General features: G+C 38.2%; 1 protein-coding gene across 2 annotated transcripts in view; it reads right to left on the reverse strand.

The window, feature by feature from the left end:
• LOC115518323 (ovostatin homolog 2-like) overlaps positions 1–23798 on the reverse strand; it is a 56280-nt gene that overhangs the window by 21195 nt on the left and 11287 nt on the right. The window contains exons 9-19 of one of the 2 annotated variants that reach the window (XM_030321759.2): positions 20078–20189; positions 18684–18793; positions 18186–18344; positions 17044–17271; positions 16243–16297; positions 15660–15805; positions 15131–15280; positions 6006–6176; positions 4869–5013; positions 945–1056; positions 47–275 (exon numbers count right to left, since the gene is read on the reverse strand). In XM_030321759.2, coding sequence (XP_030177619.1) covers positions 47–275; positions 945–1056; positions 4869–5013; positions 6006–6176; positions 15131–15280; positions 15660–15805; positions 16243–16297; positions 17044–17271; positions 18186–18344; positions 18684–18793; positions 20078–20189 — 1617 coding nt within the window. The remainder of the gene's footprint in view (positions 1–46; positions 276–944; positions 1057–4868; positions 5014–6005; positions 6177–15130; positions 15281–15659; positions 15806–16242; positions 16298–17043; positions 17272–18185; positions 18345–18683; positions 18794–20077; positions 20190–23798) is intronic. The other variant, XM_030321760.1, reaches the window with a different exon arrangement.

The raw sequence follows: 23798 nt of genomic DNA on the forward strand, positions 1-23798 counted from the left end.
TTTGGCGTTGGTAGAGTTCATGTCCAGATCGAAGGGAACAGCTTACCTCTACACATGTACTCAGGTAGCTGAAGACACTGACAACCAAGTCGGATTGTTCATTTCGAACAACTGAAAAGGGCAAAGTCATTTCAACAAAAAAAGGCTGGGAGATTTCCAGAGTGACTGTTGATGAAATGCCAAACCCAGCGTCACCATTCACACAGAAGCCATTTGCCTGCCACTGGGTTATGGTATCAGGGACGAGGAAGGACATGTTTGCTGAACCTGAGGAACTAAGGAGACATCATTGATAAAATGCATTCCTTGTCTACACAAGGAAGCTAAACGTAGTGCAGAGCAAGCAAAAACATATTAACTGAAGGTTAAAAGTAAGTTCAAATGTTTAGGGGCGCCTGGGTGGCGCAGTCGGTTAAGCGTCCGACTTCAGCCAGGTCACGATCTCGCGGTCCGGGAGTTCGAGCCCCGCGTCAGGCTCTGGGCTGATGGCTCGGAGCCTGGAGCCTGTTTCCGATTCTGTGTCTCCCTCTCTCTCTGCCCCTCCCCCGTTCATGCTCTGTCTCTCTCTGTCCCCAAAATAAATAAAAAACATTGAAAAAAAAAATTAAAAAAAAAAAAAAAGTAAGTTCAAATGTTTAGACAGGGCATTAGATAACAATCATGAAAGCCGTATTTTTATCAAATTTATCTTTAAAAATGGCAAATTTCTTTGAACACTGCACGATTAAAAAAAAAAGCTGAAGCAGCTTGCATCTGCCTGCATGAGATTAATAAATGAGAAACAATGCTAGAGAAAAAAAAATAACGTGGTCAGGACCTACCAATGAATGATAGTCTCTATTTTACAAATACGGTATTGCTTTATATGACCGATGGTGAAGTTTAAGAAATAACAACGAAAAGAAAATAGAAATAAATGCAGGAGAGAAAACTCAAAAACTCACTCGACTCTGACGAGGTCCCATATCCACGTCTCTGGGAAGTTTGTTCTTACCGTTTCTATTATAGCCTGTTCTACATAGTCAAAATTCTCCTTCAGGAGAATTTTGTCACCAGCTAAAAGACAAGAGAAATGCTTTATCTGGAGAGAATAAAGGTACGTGTTTCAAAGGCACACACCTATAAGCTATGTCGTTAGTCACCCATGCTTAATGTGAAGCAAAATAGGGCTTTGCTCCCGGGGCTCATTGCCAATAAATGTATATCTACACCTAGGCACCGGCATTTTGGCGTTCAAATCTCTGCCATTATTCAAAACCACAACAAACCGACAAAAATAACAACCGGGCTACATTGTGCCTCCAGGGCCAGATTTAGAGAAAGTGATGTCTGTTCCTGAATTGAGCTTCTCATTTGACATTCTGGTATCTTGCACTTACTTGGCCTCTAGGCTGTAACCAGCATTCTTAATCACTGCGTCCTTTTTAAATAGTCACTCCCGTTAACCTTCGTGACACCACATCCTTCTAGTTTTCTTCTCTTTGGCCACTCCCATTCTCCCATTCTCCCCATTCTGTGATCTCCCCCTCTTTGACTGGTTTCTAAGAGCTCTGGTTTCTAAGACCTCTTCTCTTCTTTAGGCACTATCTCCCCATTGACATCCCCACACATGGCGCCATTACAATACGTGTGCTGAGGTCTCCCCAGCGCCCCCCCCCCCCCACCTCTGCGTCTCCAACCTGGACATTTCTTCTTGGATACTTTACAGGCATTTCAAATGAAACTGTTCCAAAGGTAAACTCATTATATACACCCCCTTCTCCTCTCTAGTATTTCCTGTCTCCCTGAAAAGTACCAAAATCCACTCCCTTACCCAAATCAGAGACTTAAGAATTGCCCTTGATCCCAGACCCCCTTTCTGCATTTTCTATCCTAACCAATCTCTGAAAACAGCTCTCAGATCTATCCATGTTTCTCTATTTCCACTGCCTTTTTATGGTAGTCCCAGCACTGCCGTCTCTCAGTTTAATTACTAGCATTTAGAATATTTCACACAAGCAGCCCAAATCCCAATCCCCTTTTCCATAGAGCAGCCAGAGATATCTTTTAAAAACACATATTAGATGGCTGAAAACTTGTCAATAGTGTATGATTTCACTGAAATGAATTGTAAGCGCTTTCAATGCCCTACAAGGTCTTCCTGAGCTATCTATCCCTCTTGCTTGGGCTATCTTTACCCTTGCCTTTGAGCCATCCTTCTGCCACCCTGAAACACTTTTGTTTTCTTCGCTGGTCTTGCATAGTGCTTCCCTCACTGCTTGGAATGCGCTTCTAACTCTTTTGCGATGTACAATCATTCATCTTTCAGGTCTTGGCATAAATGCCAAGGATTTAACAGGCCCCGGAGGAATTTTTGTCTCCTGTTTATATTCTTCCCATTTCGTGCACTCTTCCCAGGTTTTTGGTGTTCCTGCTTCACTTGTCATGCTTCCCTGTGAGACTAAAAGTTCCAGAAAAGCCGAGATGAAGCCACTGCCTTTATGATGCGTAACTCCGTACCTGGCCTCAATAAATGTTTGTTGAGTGAGTTAACAAATGAATAACTGAAGAAGGAGGACATTACAGAGAATGGCCTTGGGGTTCAGTATATTTCGTTGAAAGATACTAAGCAGTTTAAATGTGTCTGATAAAGATTACTGAATATAGAGTCATCGAGTAGCAGAAAAAAAAAGTACAGAGCTTCAACCTCTTGACTAGGACTTCGAAGTGGTTTTAAACTCTACACTTCTAGGGTCTCTTGAGTACCCACTGAATCCACCCTTGCATGAAGTTGTTAGGGCTTTCATTTTTCTCCAGTAGTTTCTGGTACTCATCTTCAGGATCAGCCCCACTTCGACTACTGGACTCACTCGATATTGTGTAGGGGGATTTGTGGGTGTTATTCAGGTATTTTCAGATCTGGAATTCAGCTTTTATTTTAGTCCCATTCCGATGATCTTGTTTCATTTGCTTTCCCGACTACATTCCCATTTTGAACATCTGTCTCATTACCTCATTCGCCTAAGATGATGGCTGATTTTTGTGTTTACAGCCCTTTCAATAGGAAACGGACTACTATTTGAACTCACGTCTCTGATGCCAGCTTTTCGGCTACCTGGGAATCAAAATGCCTTCTGTCTTGAACCCTGTGGATTGTGGTTTACACGTAATACAGGTATAAGGGCCCCATCAGGACACCTTCTCCTGTATCACACTCACTTACAATGATTGTCCCTCCCGCATCACGACACATAGCCTGCTCTTAAACACTTCTGATTCTGTGTTCTACCGATAAAAATAAACTTCCTTGTACATCCGAAGCTAATTCTTTCTTTGAACAACAGCAACAAAAAAACCCAAACCCAAACCCAAAAACCATTTCTAGTCTGCCTTATCCTGCAGGATGTCTAGTTGTAGTCAAAAACATGGCCTAATTCACATATAAATCCCAATTTTTATAGTTTTATCACAAATACACCCAGTTCCACACACTCTTTTAGCCATCTCTAAGACACAAAATTCTAGATTACCCACATGCAAGTCTAACTTTTTTTCCCCCTTCCCCTCCCCCACGGTCTTCTGTTAAGTTTCTCAGGATCCACATAAGAGTGAAACCATATGGTATCTGTCTTTCTCTGTATGGCTTAGTTCACTTAGCATCACACTCTCCAGTTCCATCCACGTTGCTACAAAAGGCCATATTTCATTCTTTCTCATCACCATGTAGTATTCCATTGTGTATATAAACCACAATTTCTTTATCCATTCGTCAGTTGACGGACATTTAGGCTCTTTCCATAATTTGGCTATTGTTGAGAGTGCTGCTATAAACATTGGGGTACAAATGCCCCTATGCATCAGTACTCCTGTATCCCTTGGGTAAATTCCTAGCAGTGCTATTGCTGGGTCATAGGGTAGGTCTATTTTTAATTTTTTGAGGAACCTCCACTTTGTGGATCTTTTTAAAATTCAAAGTCAAGGGGCGCCTGCGTGGCTGAGTCGGTTAAGTGTCTGACTTCGGCTCAAGTCATGATCTCACAACTCATGAGTTCGAGCCCCTCGTTGGGCTCTGCGCTGACAGCTCGGAGCCTGGAAACTGCTTCGGATTCGGTGTCTCCCCCTCTCTTTGTCCCTCCCCTGTTTGCATTCTGTCTTCCTCTCTCCCAAAAATAAATTAAAAGTAAAAAATAAATAAAATTCAAAGCCAAGTTATCAATGCTCCTTGAAACTCAGATTTTGGTTTAAACATTTAAGCATTAAAATAATTAAATATTAAAACATACAACAATTAGTCTACCTGGATGTTAAAAAATTCCTATCCAAGGGGTATTCTCAAAATAATATATCTGATTAAGTTGTAAAATGTGTGTTTGCACATAAGGAAATATTAAACTGGTGAAATTTTGATATGAGAATTCTAAAACTACTGTGAATTTAATTAGCCATGTCTAAAAATCCTAATAGAAAGCAAACCTTGTCTTATTATTTCCATTATATATCTACATATGTGTATATTTTAAGGGATTAGATCGCCTGAATCACAACTAAAGGTATTTTTAGATTACCCAGTTCTCCAATTTAATATTTTTAATTATATAGTGATTCTAATTGTTGAAAGTGCTGCTATAAACATTGGGGTACAAGTGCCCCTATGCATCAGCACTCCCGTATCCCTTGGGTAAATTCCTAGCAGTGCTATTGCTGGGTCATAGGGTAGATCTATTTTTAATTTTTTGAGGAACTTCCACACTGTTTTCCAGAGTGGCTGCACCAGTTTGCATTCCCACCAACAGTGCCAGAGGGTTCCCGTTTCTCTACATCCTCGCAGCATCTATAGTCTCCTGATTTGTTCATTTTAGCCACTCTGACTGGCGTGAGGTGATACCCACATGCAATTCTAGATGGGGCACTGTATATTGGCCCATATCCTTCTGCGTCTAGATGCAACGGCCTGAGGAATGGCATCCTTCCCTCCATTGAACATACTTCCGGTTTCCGGTAATGAAGGTTGGTAAAAACTTTCAGACCCATAGCCTTCAAAGAAACAAACAACAAAAGAAAGCTGTGCGTTTCTTTCATGCAAGACCTAAAAAAAGGCCTACCAACTATATATTATAATGATAAACAGATGATAGAGGTTTCCTCTGCCAGCAAGGGTGTGGGATTTTAGAAGTCAAGTCAGCTCTATTTGATGTATGGAAAGTCTTTAATTTGGAACAAAAGTGATAAGCATTATGATTTATCTAGCATGTATGTGCCAGCATTTTGCTAAGTATTTTAAGTCATTCTCCATTTAATGCAAAGGGAAAAATACTTATGAGGTAAGCACTATCATCACCCTAATTAACGTCAAACAGATGCAAACACATAGATATATACACATGCAATGCACAGTCCCTTGTAGATTAAACTAAAGTCTGTCTAGCCCTTTTCCTTCCATGCCTTCTGACTCCTCTTATGGAGACTTCAGCGGATCTAATTGATGGTGCCTGGACTATATTTCAGCTTCTTGGTTCGGTAATTTCTGTGGAACATTTATTGCAATAAATTGAAGCCTGGCTCATTACTTCGAACACAAAGTTTTATAATTTCACTGCCACTTATTTTTAACAAAAGAGGGAGAAAACCAACAAAAATTAATACCTTTTTAAAAATCTTTTACTTATTTTTGAGAGACAGAGGGAGACAGAGCATGAGCAGGGGAGGGGCAGAGAGAGAGGGGGACACAGAATCCGAAGCAGGCTTCAGGCTCTGAGCTGTCAGCACAGAGCCCGACGTGGGGCTCGAACTCATGAAACATGAAATCATGACCTGAGTCGAAGTCAGACCCTTAACTGACTGAGCCACCCAGGCACCCCTTAATATCTTTTTATAAGATAGTTTCTGAGTCATCTTGAAACAGATTACTGACACCAGTCTCCAAGAATAGGAAGAAAACGACACATTTAATAAAACACAGATATGCATTATGAATGCTACAATTAAAATTGAAATGAAATAATTTTTAAAGTCTTAAGTGATCTTACCCTGAGGATATCATAGGTGTCTCCATCCCCATAGTTGCTTACAGGTATATAATACAAACCATTGTAGAATATATCCTTCTGAGGAATGCAAGAGTCAAACTTGCCATCATCAAGGTTGAGGCCATGATAGAAATAACCATACAGTTCTACATGTGGAAGAAGATCATACACCTATGAGAAAAATCACATGGTTCCCAATGGTTTTAAGCAGTCCTCTTTTATTTTTACAAAATTGGCAAGTATTTTAAATACTTTTTTGTTCCATAGTAATCTTCTCTTTATTTTAAGAGCATAGCCATAATATTTAATCCAACATTTTTTGTCAACTCATCCTTCCAGAAGAGGGAAACCAGTTTTGTTTTAGGTGGTCAATGTCATGTTCATAAAGTTTTCAGCTTTGGTTCAGGATTTAAGATAGCATGTAGGATAGCATTCTCCACTCCTATTTCCATCAGCAACAATATTTGCAATTAAACAAATAGCGTTTCATTAAAATAACTGGAAAAGGCACTCTTTATCAATGAACACTGTTCACAAACATATCAAAAACTGGAAAAAATTAATTCCATACCAAACTGCTATAAGATAAAGGAGACAATGAAAATCAAAACATTTCAGCTCATGCAACTTGTCTGCTAAAGTCACTAACTGAACAGAGAAAAAGCTATACCAAAAAAAAAAAAAAACAAAACCAAAAACACTTCATATAAATCAAATATTCTTAAAATTTTTTTTAATGTTTATTTATTTTTGAGAGAGAGAGAGAGAGAGAGAGAGCACTAGCGGGGGAGGGTCAGAGAGAGAGGGAGACACAGAATCTGAAACAGGCTCCAGGCTCTGAGCTGTCAGCCCACACGGGGCTCGAACAGAGTGCCACATGGAGCTCGAACCCATGAGCAGTGAGATCATGACCTGAGCCAAAGTTGGACGCTTAACTGGCTCCAGGCACCCCTAAATCAAATATTCTTAAACATTCACTGGGGGTACTAAAAAAAGCACCATGAATTGGAAATTCAATAAAGAAAGAAAGGAAATGAGAAAGACCTAGGAAGAAATAAAATGATAATTTATTAAAGTCAGAAATAGTCAAATTAATATCAGATATAAACTCTAAATTATACAGAGCTCAAGAAAAAATAGATTGAAAGAAAACTTTAAAAAGCAACATAAAAATAAAGAAAAAAGAATAAAAACGAGAGGAAAATAAATTAAAATGAGTCACAGGCAAAGCAGTTGACTTGGAAAGCAGGCAAAGAAGATCCAATATTGCTTACAGAGTTTTTCTAGAAAGAGGAAAATGGAAAAACTAATATTTAAAATTATAATTCAAGACAAATTCTGGAAATAAAAAATGAGTTTACCCAACGCATGGGTCTACTGACTAGCTGGTAAAACATCTCCCAAACAGATTCTGAGAGGTGTTTTACTAAAAATATTAGGTTTTAAATATAAAGGGAAAAAGCCAAGCCCTTCAGGCAAAAAAAAAATCAAATAATTTACAAGGGCACATGAATTAGACTTATGTCAGTGTCCTTAAAAGGAAGATTTGAAGCAATTCCAATAGGGTAGCAGCATTTTCAAGAAATTTAAAGAAAGTGGGAACCAAGAATTTAAAATATAGATAACTTGTCTTTCCCACAACAAAGCTTTAGTGAAAGAATTGTGAATGCGAAATTCAGGGAATTCTCTACCCAGGTGACCTTCTGAGGAGTCTAGTATAAAAGAGCTTTGTGGGGGCGCCTGGGTGGCGCAGTCGGTTAAGCGTCCGACTTCAGCCAGGTCACGATCTCGCGGTCCGGGAGTTCGAGCCCCGCGTCAGGCTCTGGGCTGATGGCTCAGAGCCTGGAGCCTGTTTCCGATTCTGTGTCTCCCTCTCTCTCTGCCCCTCCCCCGTTCATGCTCTGTCTCTCTCTGTCCCAAAAATAAATAAAAACGTTGAAAAAAAAGAAAAAAAAAATTAAAAAAAAAAAAAAAGAGAGCTTTGTGCATCCAAAGGATGGCTAAGGCAATGGTCGAAACTCGGTGCGTTTGAAGAGAAAAGTAGAATGTAAACATAGAATGTTTTGACAAAGAAGTAAAGATGCAACTTTAACATGAGAGAAAAGGTGAAAGTACAATAAAATTATTGACTGTAGTAGAGATAATAGGAAGAAGTCAAAAGATATACTTAAAAATGACTGGTTAGATTTAAAGGTTAGGCAAGAAAAAAGTGAGATTAGAGTATTATAAAAGATATAAACACAAAGACGATCACTAAAATAAAAATTAAACCTCAGTTAAATGCAAGAAATTTGAAACCATCTAGAGCAAAGAAGAACTCAAAAAGCTAAAGAAATAAAATAAATTTGGGGTGCCTGGGTGGCTCAGTCACTTAAGCGTTCGACTTCCACTCAGGTCATGGTCTCAGGTTCAGTTTGTGATTTCGAGCCCCTCATTCGGCTCTCTGTTCTCAGCGCAGAGCCCGCTTTGGATCCTCTGTCTCCCTCTCTCTCTGTTCCTCCCTCGCTCACTCTCTTTCTCCAAAATAAACATTTAAAAAAAAGAAATAAAGTAAATTTAAATGTTGCACAGTAATTATAACAAAAACGTTATGATAGAGTTGATGCCTGTTATGATAGAGTTGATGGTATCACTCATATCAATACAAGTAAATAGACTTAATTCTTTTCTAAAAAGCTTTTTTTTTAAAGCAAAATCCAGCACTATACTTCTAGAAAAAACCTATAAGATACAATATTTCAAGATACTAAAACTGAAGTGTAGGTAAATGAAATTAATAAGAAAGCAGAGGTTGTAATGATCTTGATATTAGACAAAGTAGAAGTAAGGACAAAACGCATCAAATAAGATAGAAAAGGGCACTTTGTAGTGCTAAAACCCCCATTGCACAATAAAGGGACAAGGGTAATGAATATCTGTGCACCAGATAATACAGCAGTCATTTGGGGCGCCTGGGTGGCTCGGTCGGTTAAGCGTCCGACTTCAGCTCAGGTCATGATCTCACGGTCCGTGAGTTCGAGCCCCGCGTCGGGCTCTGTGCTGACTGCTCAGAGCCTGGAGGCTGCTTCCGATTCTGTGTCTCCCTCTCTCTCTGACCCTCCCCCATTCATGCTCTGTCTCTCTCTGTCTCAAAAATAAATAAACGTTAAAAAAATTAAAAAAAAAATACAGCAGTCATTTATGCAAAGTAGAAACAGCAGAAGGTGCAAGGGGAGGTAGACAGAAACACTCTTTACGGAGTAGTTTAACACACTACTCTCAGTACAAGACAAGTCAAGTGTATTTAAAAAATAACAACAGAATCTTGCCATTTGCAATGACGTGGATGGAGCTAGAGAGTATTATGCTACACGAAATTAGTCAGAGAAAGATAAACACCATATGATTTCACTCTTATGTGGAACTTAAGAAGCAAAACAAAAGGGCAAAGGGGGAAAAAAGAGAGAGAGAAACCAAGAAACAGACTCTTAATTGTGGAGAACAACCGGACGGTTACCAGAGGGGAGGCGGATGGGGGATGGGTTAAATAGATGAAGGGAATTAAGGAGTGCACTTGTCGTGGTGAGCACCTGTTGTTGTAGGAAAGTGTGGACTCACTATATTGCACACCTGAAACTAATATTGCACGTATGTTAACTATCTGGAATATAAATAAAAACTTGGAAACACATTAGATCTTACGGATAGAAAACGAACCGATAAAAGAGATTGCATCTTCTGAATACAAGTGAAGCATTCTCAGAATCTGTTGATACATTTGGGCACGCAGAAAAAAAATCAGTAGTTTCCATAAAGTAGAAAGATTACTGATCACGAGGCAGGATAACTTGAAATTAAAACGAAAATCCCCATATAGGTAGGCCTGTCTACATATACATTATAGAATGCTTCACTAAGTAAGTTTTCAGGGAAAGGCTAAATGCAGATAGTATAGAATTTCTGAAAAATGATGATGTAATTACTACAGATCCAATCTAAGGGATACTTTAAAAGTAGAGATCAGAGAAGAATTCGTAGGCCTTAACGCTTAAACCAATAAATATAAGTAAATGAAAATTATGCAAATTTCTAAGTAAAAGAAGTTAAAAATAACATCAACAAAACAAGCAACAATAAAGAAGTTATATGGACACAAGCAAAAATTAATGTGTTAGAATACTTCAAAAAGCCCATATTAGATCAAATTAATCAATCAAAATCTGAAGTTGAAAAAATCAACAAAACAGGTAAACCACTAACAAATTGATAAGGAGAAAAAAAGGAAGAAACTAAAAATATGCAAAATAAAAGTTACATAAAGAGGAAAAAATTAAAGAAAAGAAGGGTGTAACGATTGATATACAGCACAGAGTTTTTAAATATCATGAGATTTCTTTGCACTTCTCAGTACAAATAAATTTGAAAGCCTATATAGAAAGACTTAATTTCTTAGGAAAATATAAATTGCCAAAAGTGACACCAGTAGAGAGAGAATGCTTAAGCAGACCAATTTCTACAAAAGAAATAAAATTATTAAGAAACTACCATGCACAAAGCACCAGGCACAGGATATTCTGCTAAAGTCCAGAACAAGGCAAGGATGCTATTCCTCCTGCAATTTAATATTCTACTGCAATTAGGCAAACAATTTTTTAAAAATAGATCATCAGGGGAGCGCCTGGGTGGCTCAGTTGGTTAAGCGTCCGACTTTGGCTCAGGTCATGATCTCGCGGTCAGTGAGTTCGAGGCCCGCTTCCCGCTCTGTGCTATTTGTTGGTAATATGGCAGTATCCCTAGAAAGCCTAGAGAACAACTTCTAGAACTAAATCACTAAAGGATTTCAGCAAGTTAGCAAAATTATAAAATTATTCTGCAGGGGCGCCTGGGTGGCGCAGTCGGTTAAGCGTCCGACTTCAGCCAGGTCACGATCTCACGGTCCGTGGGTTCGAGCCCCGCGTCGGGCTCTGGGCTGATGGCTCAGAGCCTGGAGCCTGTTTCCGATTCTGTGTCTCCCTCTCTCTCTGCCCCTCCCCCGTTCATGCTCTGTCTCGCTCTGTCCCAAAAATAAATAAAAAACGTTGAAAAAAAATTAAAAAAAAAATTATTCTGCAAAAAAATACCTCTCATATACACAAATCATAACAAGGTAGAATGTGTTATAGAAGAGAAAACTTCATTCACAATAGCAACAAAAGAAGTTAACCTGCTTCTGGATAAGCTTAACAGGAAACTACATAAAAATTATTTAAAATTAAAATTCACAAAAGACGTAAAAGTACAGTTGAACAAATGAAAAAGGCATTCCATGTTCTTGATGTGACATTTCACCATCAAGATGTCCTTGATGTGATTTATAAATTCCATACAATCACAATAAAAAAATATCAGTGAACGTTTTCTGGAATTAGACAAGTTAAAGATAAAATTGCTACAGAAAATGAAACATGGCAAAATAGCTAAGGAAACTCTGAAATATAAGAGCTGGGGGATGAGAATGAGGAGTTGATTTCTACCCAAAAATTAATGCACCCTACAAAGCTTCCATAATTAAAACTGTGGTGCTGACCCATCCATAGACAGGCAGACCAGTGGGATAGAATATAAACTCCAGAAATAAATATAATTGCAAATAGAAATACAGTCTATGGGAAAGTATTGCAAACCAGCAGAGCAAAGATAATGTTGTATCAACTGGATAGATATTAAATTTTAAGAAGAGAGAAATAAAATAAGTACTATTCCATTGTCTAGTGAATCAAGGATCCCTGGAAAAATAGTTATTTTCAAGGCTGGAGCAAAGAAAGTACAAGATGGGCCTATAGCATCTTGCACCAGAAAATCAGCAATTGCTAAAACCATGATGTGGGCACGTCACAAGAACACCGGCACCGACTTGAAGATGCTCCCTCCCCCTGGGAAAATTTAAGATAATTGTAACATAAAAATAAAAGATAGTAATGAATTGTGAATTATTATTTGAAAAATTTTTGTGATGTTTATTTTTATTTTTGAGAGAGAGAGAGACAGAGAGAGAGAGACAGAGCATGAGTGGGAGAGGGGAAGAGGGAGAGAGGGAGACAGAAAACCCAAAGCAGTCTTCAGGTTCTCAGCTCTCAGCACAGAGCCCGACGCGGGGCTCCAACTCTTGAACCATGAGATCATGACCTCAGCCGAAGTCAGACGCTTAACCAACTGAGCCTCCCAGGCACCCCTGAATTGTGAATTATTAATTCAAAATTATAAACGTTGGGAAATAAATATTCCTGCATCCAATAAGTAAAGAGGAAGAGGGAGAACTAGAAAATCATGTTCCAACTCTCATACCAATATTGGTTTTGGCAAAAACTATCAATGGATGCTAACTCCAAGGAAATTCTGATGAGAAGCAGGATGTACAAAGAGTCTTAATAAGCACAAATTGCTCATTAGTTTAAGGAACAAAATAGCCAGTGGAGATATATGGAAACACCTTTATCAGGTGACTAAAATTACCGTCACCAGATGCGCGGCTGAATCTTGTGTACCTTGAAAAACACACAGTATCTTACACGCTGTATTCTGGACAGAGATGCATAATCTTGGCCCAAACATGAGAAACATCAGACAAACTTAAAATGAGGAACATCCTATTTAAAAAACTACTTGGCTTATGTTGTTCTAAAAGGTCAGATTCGTTAGAGACAAAGAAAGATTCTGTTCCAGGTTAAAGGAAACTAAAGGAACATGACTACCAAATGCAATATGTGATTCTGCCCTGGATCTTGCACTAAATTAGGGAAAATGTGTCGTATAGAGGACAACTGACAAAACTTGAACATAGCTGGCAGATTAGATCGAAAGTACTGAAACAGTGTGCAGTATCCTAAATTTGATAACTGTATGGTAATTATGCAGGAGAATATCCTTGCTTTTAGGAAATGAACACAGATATATTAAGGAATAATATAGCATGAAGTTTTCTACTCACTCTCAAACGGTTTAGAAAAAAAATTTGAAATGCTATATACATATGTGTGTGTGTGAGAGAGAGAGAGAGAGAAGGAGGAGAGAGAGAGAGAGAAAGAGGGGAGAGAGAATGGGAAAGAGAAAACAGATGTGGCAAAATGTTAAAAACTGGTGAATCTGGGTAGAGAGTACATGAGAGTTCTCTATACAATCCTTATATCTTTTAACATTATTTAAAACTAAAAATTAAACTTATATAACATAATATTGAAAGTACTATAAACTTAATATGAATAGGAACATTCTCCTTTATATAACATCGCTTGATTTACACTGTTAATATGGCCATAGATAATAAACAAGGGCAACCTCCTTTGGCTCTGATATATTCTGATTCACTTGTATCTTCTGGTCTGGTGAAATGCTTCTGGAATTTTCTATTGGTGGACCCTTGATGGTTTTTCCTCAGGGTGGTTTTTTTTTTTAATATTTTTTTAATGTTTGTTTATTTTTCAGAGAGAGAGAGAGACAAAGTATAAGTGGGGGAGGGGCCAAGAGAGAGAGGGAGACAGAATCCAAAGCAGGCTCCAGGCTCCAAGCTGTCAGCACAGAGCCCGATGCGGGGCTAGAACTCAGGAGCCACAGATCATGCATGACCTGAGCTGAAGTCGGAGGCTTAACTGACTGAGCCACCCAGACACCCCTCTCAAGGTGGTTTTTCTAAGACCTTGCTACCTCCAGTTGTAGGAAGAATGAGTAGAGATGATTTACTCTGGCTCCATGAAACTCTTAGAAGAAAAGTATATATAGATTTTCCATGTTTATAGGTAAGTTTATCCTTTATTTGTTGATACTTTTCTGACTCTGAAGTCAGTTAGAAGCTTCGTAGCTCCAGGGTATCTGGGTGGCTCAGTCCATTAGGCATCCGACTCTTGATTTCGGCTCAGGTCACAATCTCCTGGTTCTTGAGTTCGAAAGCCCTGCATTGGGCTCTGTGCTGACAGTGCGGAGTCTGCTTGGGATTCTCTGTCTCTCTCTGCCCCTCCCCCCGACAAAAATAAATAAACTTAAAAAAAAAAAAAAAGAAGCTTCTCAACCCCAATAAGAAATTTAAATGTATTCAACTTTGACATTGGGAAAAAATGTATAGCTTATGTCATGATTAATTGTTAGTATATTAAGTCATTAATTTTTATAATTTATACTTAAAGCTGGATGTACTATAGATTGTTAAAAGCAGAATACTAAATTGTGTTTTTCAGTGAGACCCCATTTGTAAAATATATATGCCTTCAGAAAAGAGATTTAAAAAATTACATCAGAAGTGTCCATATCTATATAATAAAAGTCCATTTTGTGAAATTAAAACAAATTATCTTAGTGTTAAGATTATGAATGATTTTAAAGATTTCCTTCTTTCTGCCTTTGTGTATTTTGCACATTTTCCGCAGGACACAGGTGCTGTGGTCTGAACTTGTATGTTGAAATCCTCGTGCCCAGAGTGATGGAATTGGGAGGTGGAGCCTTGGGGAGGTGATTCGGTGGAGTGGGTAGAGAGTGAGATTAATGCCCTTATCAAAGATGCCTGAGAGATGTCCCTTGTCCCTTCCACCATGTGAGGACACAAGGAGTCTGCAAACCAGAAGAGGGGCCTTGCCTGACCATGCCAGCTCCCTGATGTCAGAATTTCAGCCTTCGGAACTGTGAGAAATATTTCTATTGTTTATAAGCTACCTAGTTTGGGGGTATTTTCTTGTAGCAGTTCAAATAGCTTAAGACAATAAGCATAATTTTAATCAGAAGAAAAATTTTTGGTGTTTCAATTAGTTATAAATGGGATCATACCTTTCAATATTTATATGTCCTCATGCCAAAAAAAAAAAAATAAAGGGAAAATAGCCAACAGTTATTCATGGAAACAATTTTGATGTGAAATTCTAGAATTGCTGGTCTGGAAATGCTTACGAGAGTATAAGATCTCTTAATAGGTAATAGACAACTGTAGACTGTATCCAAGCATCTCCTCCAACACAGAGATTTAACTTTAAGTTTCAAGAAAAATAAAGTGTATAATCCCTGAGAGAACAAAGGAGGAGAATACTTGATATTCTAAAACTTGTTTCATCTCAAATAAAGTACATCGGCTGAAAGGCAAGGAGTCCAGTTGAAAACGAGGAACAGGAGGAGATCAGAGAGCTTACACTTTCGGCTGACAGCTGTTGTTCTGATTTCAGCAGAAGAACACTTTTATCCACAGCCCGGAGTGCGCAGAATGAGTCAGGGGCTGCTTGAAGGTAGAGATCCGTGTTGGAGCCAGGTAGCCCCTGCTCCTTAGAGAACTTCATGCTAACCTAAAGTGGAGGAAGAAAAGGAGAGTAAGATACTTTAAAAAAAATTTTTTTTTAATCTTTATTTATTTTTGGGGGGGGGAGGGGCAAGGAGAGAGGGAGACACAGAATCCGAAGCAGGCTCCAGGCTCTAAGCTGCCAGCACAGAGCCCGACGCGGGGCTCGAACTCATGGACCACGAGATCATGACCTGAGCCGAAGTCGGTCGCTCAACTGACTGAGCCACCCAGGCGCCCCTCATCCCTCCTGTTTTAATCACACCGACATTTATTGTGAGATCACCGCGTAAAGGCGATAGTAGTCATGTAAAGAAGGAGACAGCGGGGAGAGAACTGCTTCGCTCCTCTCTCTCAGGACAGGAAAGAAATAGAAGAAACATCACCTTGTTTTTAAAGCACTTGTCAACCTGGAATCTGACACTGTCAGCCACAATTTCCCCACTGGGGTGAAGGGTGTAGACAAGCATGACAGCCACAGGAGCAAGATCGGCACTGATGTTGATCGGGAACGAGAAGTTTCCATTCCAGGCTGTGTAGTAGGAGATGTCATTAACTTTAGTGCCAAAACTTTCCTGGCTCACTGGCTACACTTGGATAAGAGAGAATGGCTGACGGATAGCGGGAGCGAATTGGGCTTTGTGTTAAAGGCAAACAAGTTAAATAATGGGAACGACGTGGGCAGATAAAAAAGACTGCATAATTTAGGCAGGAACAATATTTGGGTTTGGCGGAGCACGTTTCTATAATGGGCTTGACAGCCTGGCAACGATTGAAAGGAGTTGAAATCACTTTCTCTGCAATATTTGGAAGAATACCCTGGGGTCATACTATTGCTTTCCACCCACTAATCGTTAACGTTAAGTGCTCTTGACTCTATCCCTATAACATTTTCTTAGAAGGAAAGAAAAATGAAGGCAGAGTACCTCGTAAAAAAAACAAACAAACAAATGAATGTATTATGTTTACCTTTGTTTCTGATTTCCTTTTGTCCGCTGAGGAAGATAGCCCCTTTTACCATCACCTGGACAGAACACAGGAAACACGACGTGTAATATCACGCTAACAGAATCTGAAAAATTGCTAATGACGGTCTGATGATAATTCTGTTCCAAAGATAAAGTAGCTTCTACGAACAAATGCAAAACTGCACCACTTGGAAAAGAACACAGAAACTGACGACGATGAATTGAAAGTCTATTATGTGCTAGCAACTTGGTAAATAATATGCAATTCACCAGGCAAGGGAGTGTACAAAGCCCTGAATTATTTAGACTGTCTCGCTTCAAGGAAGCCAAGTCATGTCACTTCTCCACCACTGTTCCCTTATTTGTAAACTGAAAAGTGTAACTTTTTTTTTTCCCTTTGCCTCATAAGGACAAAATGGATAAATATGGAGACAGAGCCAAAAGGGCTCATTCCTTTTACTGCTTATCAAAAGTAGCCTTCCCCTTTACTCTCTTGTCTCTGCCTAATGTTGTACTCTCATGAAGGGTCATGGATACTCAATGTGAATTATAACTGAATGTTTAAAAGAGCGGACTCTGAATAGCAGGTTTTTCAACCTTAGGGAAATTGAAATTGCCTTGGATGTTTTTATGTGTTCATTTACTTGTTTCTGTGTTTGTTTTTAGCAGATCCAGGGGTAGTCACAGCCACGTGGGGTCTGCACACTCAGGAACAATGACATGATTGATGTCCCCGTTCCAAGCCGCCCTGTGCTAAGCAGACAATCAGACAAGACCCAAGGATCCGTCAGTGGAGACTTACCAAATAAAAAAAGTTGATACTGGAATCATCCCTATATGCTTCTTTGTTTAGGGTGTAATGCACAGTAACAGTTTTCTGTTGATTGCATCTAAGCTGTTTTGGTTCAGGAACAATCTTCAGGAAGCTGTTGGTTCGGGAGTAAAAGCGTGAAGCTGAGAAATGAGCATCTACATACTCAGGCGCTAACCAGCTGGGAGGATAGCAGTTCTTAGGTCGAATATACGTGGCCTAATAGGAAAAGAGAAGTAAAGGATGTTAGCGCTATAAAGACTTTTAAGGACAGGGATTATTCCAGAATGGAAGGCTTCTTATCTCTTCACAGTAGAAAGGAATCTTAGTTTGTGCCTGACGTTTCAAATATCAAGTTATTGGAAGTAAAATAATAATTACGCTTTCTTCTTTTTTGGCGTACAAAACATGACCATAGTTGTATGTATATTTTATTAGGTCTACGCTAGTTTATTTTTACTTTGTAACTGAAGTCAGGGAATAGTCTTACACCCTGTGTCTTTCAGCTATATTTGAACGTGGATGAATTGTTTAACTCTAAAATTCTGTTCAAGGAGCAGAAAAGTGGAAATTGTAGTATCTCCCCTATCCAGGCATCAAATGATCAAAGGGGATAAAAAGGCCAAATCATCTTCACGAACTATTTCTGGTGTCTCGGAGGAAAATATTGGATGTTACAGACTTTATAACAATTGTACCAGGCTATTATCTCATCCTCTTGAGTAAGTATTCTTACATATTATTTAATGAACAAGGAGACATATAAAATACCTGAAATTTTGCAACTTTTTAAAAATATATATATTTTAAGTTTTTTAAATGTTTGTATTTATTTTTGAGAGAGAGAGAGAGAGAGACAGAGTGTGAGTGGCAGAGGGGCAGAGATAGAGGGAGACACAGAATCTGAAGCAGGCTCCAGGCTCTGAGCTGTCAGCACAGAGCCCGACATGAGGCTCGAACTCATGAACTGCGAGATCATGACCTGAGCCCAAGTCGACGGTTAACCGACTGAGCCACCCAGGTGACCCTAAAATATATTCTTAATATAAATGATCTTTTAGGAGATTCCTAATGTTCAAAATTCCTAACACTCAAATACTTTGTGGGATCTTGTCTACTCTTTGGTGTCTTACTTTCAGGTTGAACTCTGAATCGAATATATCTGAAGTGTCGATGGAAAACAGAGCTTCCCCATTGTCGTCTGTGGTGTAGTTTCCTATAAATCTGTTATTTAGCTCCAATCGCAATAGCTTGTTCCCCATCGGTACATTATTAGGTCCAGAAAATTTAAGCTGTGCCAAAAAAAAAAAAAAGCATTAATTTTTAAAACTCAAAACATCACATTTCTATAGAGAAAAAATTTTCTATTCATAAATGTGATTGCTTATTTGTAATTTTATTAAAATCCAATAGACAGAAAGATGGTCTATTAAATAGATACATAAAATGGAAACAGCTATAATTGTGTTGATCGCTTTCCTTCCCCCGTGAGGGACTTTCTCTCATCTATCAGACATCGTGAGGCTACAAGTGTGTTATAAAAGTAGGAAAAAGATGTCCAGAAATTTTCAAAGGGCAATCCATGATCCAAGAAAATGAAATGAGAATATGTATTTTTAAGTCAAACCTACAGTTCCAAAATAAGGAATTCCTCTTCTGTAGAAAGAATCCATATTCTCAAAGCTCACACTCCCAAGCAATTGAGTGAGAAAAATGGAAGTCTTTTCACTGATCTGCACACCTGTAAGAAATAAAAAAAATAGTGTGAGGGAGGATGAATTGTTTAATCTAGAATCTCAAAAGAACAAATAGCTTAGGGGATATGTGCAAACTTCTATACAGAGAATTACATTCTTGTAATTACATTGAAAGGGAAGCGTAGGTGCTTTGGAGTATGTTTCAGAATGCTCTGTATTTATCTGGTTATAATATACATCAAACTTAATAACATAATTAATGTGAAAATGTTTGGACCAGAAGCAGGAGAAAATGCTTTTAATTTCTTTCTTCTGACCATTCTACTCAGTTCTGGCTTGTAACTCCTTTTATAGCAGAGAATGTCACAGACATCTCTTGAGAGAAGGCTTTCACTTCCTTTAAATCTTTCTTTAGCCTGTCAAGATAACTATGCTTTTAGACTTTTCCCAGATAAGAAAAATATCTGAAGGCAAAGTAAATAGGAATGGATTGTGATAAGCAGAGGTAAACATACCTAGCTAAGTTACAATGCGACAAATACCCATAACAAATGCCATCACGCTATTGATCAAGTGTGTTTATACAAAGCACTTTATAAATAATATTATCTCACTCACTTTTAAGCAACAAAAATAGCAATTGAATCTGGCTTTCTCCACTCCAAATTAAATTCCACTTTCCTCTTTTTCTTTGTTATTCTTTTAACAATGACTTATTGAGCACTCATGTGCCATCTTGTAAATTTCTCAATGACATTTTATACCCGCAAATGTCTCCATTTGTATTAAATCAGAAGTTGACAAACTTCTGTGAAGAGGACCTCACAGTTATTATTCTAAGCTTGTGAACCATAAGCTACACAACTTTCGTATTTTAGCTGTTAAGCAAGGCAAACGAATGGGGTCGTGTTCTAGTAAACTTTACATAAAGAAGCGTGGAGCTGGGTTTGACATTCTAGCTGTAGATTGTGAACTTTTGTATTAAATCAAAGCTCAGACCCGGTCAATTGGTTATCAACTGATTTACCCAAAATTAAAAAGAGTGCCTATTTTATTAGCTTAGCTTGCTACTTCAGAAGAAATCTCTGTCTGGCACAGGCACAGAAGTAGATATAAACCTGTAACATTTACATAATAAGTTTATTTTAAACATTACGAGGAAAATCTTTTTTCAGAAGCAACCTTCAAGTCGACCTATTGGTAAATGTACTCTACTTTACTATGTGGAACAATTATTGATCTCTGTTTGGTGAATCTTGCTTACTAGATACACTTCTCCCTAGGAAGCTGCATATACCCCCAGGTTGCCCATAAAACATGATCATTACCTGTCCCAAATTCCGTAACTGTTACAGCGGTTTGAAATGACATGAAAAATCCTGAGCGGTAGAGTTGGAAGACTTTCGTATTCACAATTTGAGTCACACAACCGTTTCTCAACTGAAAAATGAAGAGAAGGTATAGTGAAAAGATTAGGGATTCAAAGGTCTTAAAGGGATCTAGACTTTTAGCACAGATTTCTACCTTCCCCCATCACCCCATGGTGTCATCTCACAAACTTGTTGAAATGACCAAGAATTCCAAAAGAAGGGCTGGGAGTCCATCAGCAATTACAAGTGAAGGAGGTAATGTGTATTTTACAGACTTCAGGGATATTCTACTGACAACAATGTAGATGGCAATAAATTAAAGATGAGAATCCTATTTTAAGAATTAGAGATTAAAATCATCTTGAGTCTTCAAGTGTGTCACACAAGAACTCTTTTTAAGGTAAATTGTTATTTAAAATGAAGAACAAATCTATAGATGATCTTTCATTGGTGACATCAGGAACGAGAGAAACGTAGATCTACTTATATTTTAAAATGAACGGTACTGGGGCGCCTGGGTGGCTCAGTCAGTTAAGCGTCCGACTTCAGCTCAGGTCATGATCTCACGGTCCGTGAGTTCGAGCCCCGCGTCGGGCTCTGTGCTGACAGCTCAGAGCCTGGAGCCTGTTTCAGATTCTGTGTCTCCCTCTCTCTCTGCCCCTCCCCTGTTCATGCTCTGTCTCTCTCTGTCTCAAAAATAAATAAACATTAAAAAAAAATTAAAAAAAATAAAATGAACGGTACTATTAATTCTAAATTTAAAATGGTAGAGGGATAGATCAATTCATCTGACTCTCAAAACTACCACATGAGTAGACTCGATTGTCATCACCATTATATGGATGAATAAACTGAAATATATAATCTGCCCAAGGTCACACAGATAGAAAGTGGTAGCTAGGCATTCTGATCCCAGAACATGTGCTCCTCTGAACCATCAACTATAATGTTAACAACAACAAAAACAGGCAGTTTTACTTTGTCTATTTATAATACAATCAAATTACAAAGAAATGACAGAGGCACCTGGGTGGCTCAGTTGCTTGAACGTCTGACACTTGATTTCAGCTCAGGTCATGATCCCAAGGTCGTGAGATCGAGCCCTACCTTGGGCTCTGCTCTGGATGTGGAGCCTGCTTAAGATTCTCTCCCTCCCTCTCTCTCTCTCTCTCTGCTCCTCCCCCCCCATTCACGCGTTCTTTCTCTCTCTAAAAAAACAAAAATTAAAAATTAAAAAAATGAAAATAAAATGTAATCAAAAGAATCTTACATGCCTTGAAATTAAGAAAAAAACCATTTTTCAGTAATACCTGAGTCAAAGAGAAAATATAATGTAAATCAATAAGAATCTCGACATTAAAGACAAGGAAAAAAGTGTTTTGCATCAAAATCTATGGTATTAAGCTATGGTTAAAAGAGAAAGTAAAACACAATGTTTTTAAGGAGAAGAAACAACATTTTTTAAAACCACCAAAATAAACTAAAATTTCAGGGAAAAGAAAGAATATGATGATTATAAAAATAAATGATAGGGGCGCCTGGGTGGCTCAGTCGGTTAAGCGTCTGACTTCGGCTCAGGTCACGATCTCGCGGTATGTGAGTTTGAGCCCCGTGTCGGGCTCTGTGCTGACTGCTCAGAGCCTGGAGCCTGTTTCAGATTCTGTGCCTCCCTCTCTCTCTGACCCTCCCCCGTTCATGCTCTATCTCTCTCTGTCTCAAAAATAAATAAACGTTAAAAAAATTTTTTTTTAAATAAATGATTTAGGGGCGCCTGGGTGGCTCAGTCGGTTGGGCATCCTCCTTTGGCTCAGGTCATGATCTCATGGCTCATGAGTTCGAGCCCTTCATCAGGCTCTGTGCTAACCGCTTAGAACCTGGAGCCTGCTTCAGATTCTGTCTCCCTCTCTCTTTGTTCCACCCCACCTGTGCTCTGTCCCTCTGTCTGTCTCTCTCAAATATAAGAAATAAAACATAAAAAAAATAAAAAAAAATAAATGATTTAGGAACAAAAAAATAGTATCAGAAAGGAAATAATAAAACAAAAGTAAGAGGAAGTCCAACAAAACAGAATAACCTTTTACGAGCACTATTTAGAATAAAGAGGGAGACCAAAGTTGTATAAGATTAGATGCTAATACAACTTAGTATCCATTTAGAAGAAAACGAAATGTGTTATTTTACAACATAATAAAAACTACTTTATGTTGATTAGAGAAATTTTTAAAATGTTAAAATCACGCTTAGATAGCTACACGTACAACATGGGGATAGGTGAGAACTTTTTCTAAGGCTGAGAACCTGTAAACATCAGGAACTTTGGTATTTCAAAAATAACACAATCAAAGTCAATATTTAAATAACAGACTTGAAAAAATATTTGCTTAGGGGATAGAGGGCAATATTTATACTAAAAGAAAGTTTCAGTTTCACACAAACAGGGAAAACAAGGATCATTAAGAATTCTTCAAAGAACAAATTCAAACTCATAACAAAAATATGAAAATACACTCAAATTCACAAATAATACCAATTAAAGCAAAATAAACTTCTTTCAAAATGGCAACATTTTAAAACCTGCTATATATATTGCAGGCAGTAACTTGGGAACTATAGTCCTCTCACACATTGCTGACAGGAATTTTAAATGCTTAAAATTTTTTTTGACAATATTTTTCAAATGTAAAATTGTGTGTGATTCTATCATCTCTCTCTCTCTCTCTATCTATCATCTACTTTGATTCATGAAACCCATGCGAAGGAATCTGTATGAAATACATAAAACCACTGATATAGAAAGATAGTTTTAGCAGATTATTTATTGCTATATTTGTCACACTGGGGAGCAAAAAGCCATTTGCTGAGAGAACACCCATCACTTGGTAAAATGACTAAATTACATTAAAATCACACTACAGAAAACTGCACTGCTGATATGGAAGAATTCGACTCAGCCTTTCTTTGCCTGCAATTCTTATCTACAGGAGTTCTGCTTGTCTTTAGCAAATCTCGATATTTAAACAATTGATGTTCATCAATTTGGTGAGTCACTTCAGGACAATCAGACTTAAATTATAAACTGAAATATATGCAAATCTCATTTTCAAGGTCCTAAGTTGATCCTCAAATAAATGGGCAGGATTATTTACTGAGATTAGCAGGTAGGTACTCCGAATCGCAGGTGTGTGCGAATGAACTTTTTTCACAAGGACAATTCTAGATTGCATGGTGGGTCCTATCAGGGATTTGTTAATTTAACAGATGACTAATGATTCCACATGGGAAGACCAGAGAGATCATCTAGACGGTATATAAAACAAGAAAACCAATAAGGTTTTTCAAGTTTAAAAATTCTATGAATCCATAGGTGGGTAACCATTTACATGGCCTAGAGAAAGAGACTATTGGTGGACGTTGTATTTGCTCCTTATTCTTCACCTTATCTAGCTGCAGCCTCCATTACCCACAAAATGAAAATAATGTTTTTAAGTCCCTTTTATAAATGGAATTGTAGGGGCCAAGGTCAGGTCCCCCCAAACATGCCACGTGGGCATATCGATATTTTATTTTATTTTATCATTTAATTTCATTTTATTTTAATTTCATTTTATTATTTTATTTTATATGTTTACTTACTGAGAAAGAGAGAGAGAGAGAGAAGGGGAGGGATAGAGAGAGAGGG

This window comes from Lynx canadensis, chromosome B4 (assembly GCF_007474595.2).
Source record: "Lynx canadensis isolate LIC74 chromosome B4, mLynCan4.pri.v2, whole genome shotgun sequence".
Classification (NCBI taxonomy): domain Eukaryota; kingdom Metazoa; phylum Chordata; class Mammalia; order Carnivora; family Felidae; genus Lynx; species Lynx canadensis.